Consider the following 7,224-nt stretch of genomic DNA (forward strand, 5'->3'; position numbering starts at 1 on the left):
ATTATATTTTTCCACCTAGGAAGAAGCTGGAGAGTCAAATTCATATAGACAGAAAGTAGTCCAGTGCTTACCAGAGCCTGAGAAGAGATAAGCTATCACGTAACTATTTACTGGGTAGGGAACGTCAATTTGGGAACACGGAAAATGTCTGCAGATAATGCAAAGGTGGCTACATTGAAATGTGGACGTACTTAATGCCACTGATCTTAAAATTGTTAAAATAAGATTTTATGATATACATATATATGCCACATTTTTTTCAAATAATAAGAGGACTTCTGAATGAGGATGGTGAAAAGCTATGAATATTGAGAATAGAGCTGGATACGTTGCGTGTCCATTAGGTTCGAGGTAAAGGTTGATAAAGATGAAAGCTGATTCCTTGTGAGGTTTCCCCCAAGTCTTTCTCGGAAGCTCCCGGAAAGAAGGCAGTGGCTGAGTCTCCCTTCCAGAGTGCTGCCATTCTTCACCTGTGGTAGTCTTTATCTATGAACCTTGACTGTGATTTCTTCTGTAGCTACCACTGCAAAGCATGGGACCCATGCTAAGTCTCTGTGTTGTTTTGCAAAATATGAAGAAAAGATGAAAGCCCATGAATTAACCTTAAGAATGTGGTTTCTAAATAATCATCGGGAAAGAACTTGATTATATCTCGGACTTTTAAATTTCCAGTCTGGGGTCCCTGGGAATCCTGCCATCTAAATCCCTCAGTCAGTTACTAATGAAAATGTCACCATCCCCAGAGTGATCAGGCACATAACCTTTAAGACTGACATTTCCATTCTTTGGAGAAACCATCCTGTGCCTCAGCCATGTTTTCAAAAAGTTTATTCTCTTAACTCTGATCTAACCCTAAAACCGCCCCATATTCTAGGTCAGGTTCAGCAATGTCATGTTTAGCAAAGAAGCCAAATAAAAAAGTCTCCCAAATTATACTACTCAATTCTTGTCCTACACTGCAGTCTACATGTATCTGCGACTCCACTTTGACGGCATTTCCCAAACTAACCACTGATGATTTCTGCAGCTACCAAGTGAGAGCGAGAGAAAGACCTCGGCTGTTTCCTTGGCACAGATTTCCGCAGAGCCAATTACTGGTCCTCTGGGAACCTGAGAGGTCAGCACGACGCCAAGCCCGCAGTCCGTGGAAGTCTATGTAAACTCTGTCTCCAGTCAGTGAAGAAAGCCTCGCGAAGAAGAGTCAGGGACAAAGGACAGCGGCAGAGCTGTGGGCCAACAACCCCAAGCTGTGGGGACACCGCTGCTGTCTGTGCTTAGTGGTTTTTCCAGGGAAATAGAGTTGAAAGGGGAAACTGGGTTAGGAGTGTAAAGAATTCTCTCTGCACATTGTTCGTGAGTTCTCGGGAAGCAAAAAGTTGGGGTAGAAAATAATATCCAACAAAACAGATTTTATGCATTTATATATTTTAGAGTTGAATACCCTAATTTGTCATACTTTGGCTTTATTCCCATTGTTTTTATTTGCATTGAATATAGTGTGAGGAAATACTTTCATAGGAAATGAAGAGAGTAGAAAATAAGTCCCTGAAGTATCAAAATTTCCTGACTAAAACCGCTCATATTCTGAGTAAATCAAGACTGGCAGTGAGAAGCAAATAAACTAAATGACTGACCTGCAGAAATGTCTAGAAGGATCATTTCCCGTGTCCCACTTCTCAGGTTACAACATCAACTCAAAGCTGTGCTGCCTGTGCCCAGGAGAGAAGGAAAGGGATGACCACGTCCAATCTAAACACTGAGAAATCCACCGCCACTCAGACCCAGGTTAGTGAAAACTAAACCTTTTTCCCCAAATTTTATGAACATTAACTTGAGCAAATTTCTCGGTAATGAAGTAGTGTTAGTATTGCATCATTGCCCTGAAATTTAGTGTTTTACTATTAAAATGAATACGGACAGAAGCACACGAGAATATTAACAAAACATTTATTTGTACTTTTGACAAACCAAATACTCTTGAGAATGACTGGAGTCATTTTAAAGCATCGTAGTTAATATGAAGATCTCACTAAATACTCCAAATCTCGACATTTCTCTTTCTAATGGCTTGAATGATTTTCCTTTTTCATGACTTTCCACTTTGAAGGAAGTATCTGTGAATTAAATCAATTAGTAATGATTAACTATGAAGTCACCAAGTACATAAACCATGAATCAAAATAAAACAACTCAGAAATTAAGCTTTCCTAAAAACCAAAGATAACTTTCCTAGCTTCCATTAAACCTGAGAAGTCATGATGTTAATTTTGGTGTTCAGAAATTTTTTTAAATAATGTAGTTATGTTTTTTGACAGGGATTTGTGAATGAAACAGCAAAGGGGAGAAAGAGAAAGGATAAAAACCAACATATATTCATTGTTTAAAAAAAATGCCTAGATCATTCCAGAAAAAAAATATAGTTTTTATATGCTGAATATTTCCACCAGTTAGAAATGAAAACTACAAATTCAAAATATTAATGGACTGAATTTATGTCAAAAGAGGAAATTTTTATCATAGTTGATCCTAGGGTTCATGTCTTGTCATTGGGAAATAAGGTGACCTCATGTCTCCTTTAATTCTGTTTGTGAGATGTCAGCATGGAGGTTCATCTAATTTGATTCTGATGTGATAAAAGTTCGACTGCAAGGAACATTTATTTATAGAATAGTAGGAGTTTTAGTGGAACTTTGCACCATTACATAGCCACCTCTGAAGATGTTAGGAAAGGAACATGGGAAAGAGGGTCCTGTCATGCCCAGCACAGTATTTAGGGCTGAAGAAGGAATCACTCTCAATGATCTGTAATAAAATTAGCTCCTTAGCAGTCACAGAGGAAAAAAAACTCCATGTGCAGATCTGTCCCCATTTCTATGTGCATTCATATGACACGAGTCTCAGGAGACGGAACACAGCTGATTGGCCTATAACGAGTTAGAAATTTGCCATGCCATACACAGAGGATGTTGGTAGAACATTGTCTTCACATTCCTGTAAATACTCATGACAATAGATAAGTAAAAATTAAAAATACAGTGGACTTCATTTACAAACAATCTGACATACAAACAACTTGAGTTACAACCAGAAATTTAGTTTTAACTTTTGAACAAAGTCTTGAGTTATGACCCGAATGCTGGCCACTTGTGCTTCCAGATGGCCTCAGATACAGATTTAACTCTTCAAGAGCTCTGGAAGGAGCACAACAACACCCTCTCCTGTGTGGGTTTCACGGAGGAATCCTGGGCCAGTGTCTCTCTGAGGACGCTGAGATCTGCCTGTGTACAGGAGAGAGACTTTGAAGGCTGTGGAGAGGAGCCTGAGCCTTCACTGACCAACTTGAGTTACAACCAGCCCCCATGAATGAATTGAGTTCATAAGTCGAGGGTCCACTGTAGTGGTGATTTTCTACACACACACACACAAACACAACACAGTAATTGAACAATGAAAGAAAAGCTATCTTTGAGAATTTTTGGAGCAAGAAAATTTGGGCATCAACAAATCAGCGTTGATTCCTAACTATGAACGCCTTGCTTAACATAGTGGTTACTTGTAAGCTGCCATTATTATTCCATTAAAATGAATTAGGGAGCTCTACGCTCATTTTGCTCTATATAATCGTCTACAAAAGGACAAAGAGGAGTAAAAGTGTAATCAATTCCATAAAACAGGACTACTGACCTGATAAAGTATTTTACAGTTGAACTTGTAATATCATCACCCAAATTACCATAATTTTCTTCCAGGTATACCACATGCCCGCAGCCCACGTTGGCGGCTGGGAAGGATGAGTAATGTGACAGAATTCATCCTCCTGGGCCTCACCCAAAATCCACAGCTGCAGAAGCTCTTGTTCACCGTGTGTTTCCTGATCTACGTGCTCACCCTGGCAGGGAACACGCTCATCTCCGTCACCGTCTTCGTCAGCCCGGCCCTCGCTTCTCCCATGTACTTTTTCCTGGCCTATTTGTCCATCGTAGATGGTTTCTACTCTTCCTCCATAGCCCCCAAAATGGTCTTCGACTTGGTCTCTGAGAATAGCACCATCTCCTTCAATGGCTGCATGGCTCAGCTCTTTGCTGAGCACTTCTTCGCCGCATCTGAGATCATCCTGCTCATCGCCATGGCCTACGACCGCTACGTGGCCATCTGCAAGCCCCTGCACTACGTGACCATCATGAGCCGACCCGTGTGTGCCTTCCTGGTGGGGGCCGCCGTGCTCTTAGGCTTTGTTCATGGGGGGATTCAGCTGCTCTTTATAGCCCGGCTACCGTTCTGCGGCCCCAATGTCATTGACCACTTCATGTGCGACCTGATCCCGCTCCTGGAGCTGGCTTGCACCGACACCCACACTCTGGGGCCCCTCATTGCTGCCAACAGCGGCTCGCTGTGTTTGCTCACCTTTTCTGTGCTGGCTGCTTCCTACCTGGTCATCCTGCGCTCCCTTAGGACCTACAGCTCTGCGGGGCGCCACAAAGCCCTGTCCACCTGCGCCTCCCATATCACGGTTGTCGTCTTATTCTTCGTGCCTTGTTCGTACCTCTACCTAAGACCCGTGACCTCCTTCCCCACCGACAAGGCTGTGACTGTGTTTTGCACCCTAATAACACCCATGCTGAACCCTTTAATCTACACCCTCAGAAATGAGGAAGTGACGAAGGTCATGAAGAAGCACTGGGGTCAAATAATGAAAAGGGATGATAAGTAAATCCTGTGATTTGTGCATTTAGACAAGACTATCTAGCAACAGAATTTTACAGCGATATGTTCAACTTGTTGACTGCTTAAAATTGGGATAGTCAGTTTTCCTCTCTGCATCAAATTATTTAATGATGTATACTAATAGAATATACTATGGAGTACAAGGTGATAGATAATTCAAAAAGTATATAATTGTATTAATCAAATCAGGGTGATTGGCACTTCTATCTCTTTAAATGTTTGTCTTTCTGTTGAGAATCTCTGAACTCCTCTTTTCTAGTTTTCTACAAAATATATAATCAATTGTGGCGAACTGAAGGCATAGGGCCGTAGGACTTATTCCCCCTGTCTGTATTTTGATACTCTCTGTTGAAACTTCCCCATATTCCTAGTTTCTAATGAACATCCCATGCTTTCCTACTTTCTAATGAACATTATTCTACAAGTTCAATTTTAGACTTGGACAAAGGAAATGAAGGCTCTGAATGCAGAACAATTGTTACAGAAAATTGTGAGTCATGTGAGCATAAGTTGCATTGTGGAACTGGATGATAAATTTCACAAATCTGGAGTATAGAAAAGAATCCAGACCATGAGTGTAATGAAACACTAAAAATTCAGAAAGAGCCAGGTGCTTGCAAGTCAGAGAGAAAAAGCTTTGGACTAAACAGCCCTCATTCCTGATCTTGTTTCAAGCACTAGTTATCGTTTACCTTCAGAAATGTAAAACAGCTGCTTCACTTCTGTGAGGCTGATTCTTCATCAGTAAAGGGGGGTGATATAACACACTTCCTTAAACACAGAGAATTAAACTGTCTCAGTTGAAACCAGGTGTCAGTTGAAAAAAATGTGAAAATTGCTCAAACACTGTACAAGCTTCAGAGATGTCACCAGGCCACGAAGGACACCAGGGGCTGCCGTTCTAATCAGAGGAATCATAGGACATGGCTTGTGTCCTTCAGTAGCCATGACCAAGGACGGGAGTGCTGTCCCATCCTTTCTACACCTCTAACTACGTCATAAACGCCATCCATTTCTGGGTGGGAATGTTTCTGCAAGGGCTCATCTTATCAGGCTGCCCAATGAGGCTAGTGTCCCATCTGAAAAATAAGGGTGATCTCATTCATGACTCCCTATCCTAGGGTTGCAATCTCTGTAGCTACAGATGATAGAGGAGTTAGGAGGGGCTTGAGACGCCTGAGCTGAGCTGAGCTCAACGCTTTCACAGATGAGGATCTGGTATATCTCCTTCTTTGGGGTTTCCCATCTAAGAGAAACCATATGATATTTAAACATCTGTGGCTGATTTATGGTAGGAAACAGGGAGGCAGATGTTTTGGAGAGGGAGAAGGGGCTCTGGAAAAGGGGAAGAGAGGGGGGAGTAGGAGGAAAGGAGACAAACATGATCAAGATTATGTATGGAATGTAATGATTTCTCATTGCAAAAAATAAAAACATTAAAAAAATAATAGAGGGCTGTCATCTTCTTTTCCTCCAGAGAAAGAAGGCACCAGTGCCAGGATCAAAAGACTTCCTTCTGGGCTGAGCCTGTGGTCTCTGTGGGAGAGCTCAGAAGCATGTCCCACCCAAGGATTCCAATACTGCATAAGCCTGACATTTCCTGTGTCCGAGACCAGCTGCAGGGCCGGATCTCACATGCGATGTCCACAATGGAAAGACCGATGCTATGCTGTGATTCCCCACAAATGTCTATCTGAGAAATCATACGAAACACCTTACCCCTGCCCTCCCTTCACCCCCTCCTCCCCTCCCCATCTACAAACACTTTATTTTCATCTTTTCATTATCTCACATTTTTTTCCTTTCCATTACCCTTCCCCTACCCATCCCAACAGTATGCTTTTAAAAATCAAAGTCATCTCTCAAAGATTGGATTTATTTTTCTTAAGAAAAACAGAAAGAGAAATAAGATAAAAATAAGAATGATGACCCAGGTGTGGCGGTACAGACCTATACAAAACTCAGAAGGCTGAGGCAGGTGGATCACTAGGAGTTCAAGGCCACAATGGGGTACATAGTGAGTTCAAAGCCAGCCTGTCTCAAAACAGAATGAGTTAATAAGAATGACGGTATCGATTGTAATAATGATGAAAAGATTATGATAATGGTGGCGGTGGTGGTGGTTACTATAATGAATCAGTGTTTATTGAGCATTTTCTGTGAAGAAAGTCTGATCTCAGCACTCATTTGCTTTTGAGAGGCATTGAATTTCTTTTTTTGATTCTTGTTTTGCTTTTATTTAAATTGGCAAAACTGTATCCATTTTTGTGGGCAATGTGGTGTTTTATACCTAGTGGAATGAATAAATTGAGCTAATAAACATATGCATTATTTTGCACAGTTATCCTTTTATGGTTAAAACACTTAAAATCTAATTAGCTAAAATTAGCTTAAAATTGATTCAACTAACATTTGGCCTGTGCAGAATCAAGTCTCAAGTGATCTAACTCAACGCCTTTGTGTTTTAACAAAACCCATTGTGCTTCCTCTGAATGTAAC

The 7,224-nt window shown here is 41.3% G+C and overlaps 1 protein-coding gene across 1 annotated transcript; it reads left to right on the plus strand.

Moving 5' to 3' along the window:
• Window positions 1–3,787: 3,787 nt before the first annotated feature.
• Window positions 3,788–4,711, plus strand: LOC104854091 (olfactory receptor 4C45). The gene has a single exon (XM_019205801.2). It carries the CDS (start codon window positions 3,791–3,793, stop codon window positions 4,709–4,711), a length of 921 nt encoding a protein of 306 aa, XP_019061346.1. The 5' UTR covers window positions 3,788–3,790.
• Window positions 4,712–7,224: the final 2,513 nt, after the last annotated feature.

This window comes from Fukomys damarensis, unplaced genomic scaffold (assembly GCF_012274545.1).
Source record: "Fukomys damarensis isolate Sample0158 unplaced genomic scaffold, DMR_v1.0_HiC HiC_scaffold_27, whole genome shotgun sequence".
Classification (NCBI taxonomy): Eukaryota; Metazoa; Chordata; class Mammalia; order Rodentia; family Bathyergidae; genus Fukomys; species Fukomys damarensis.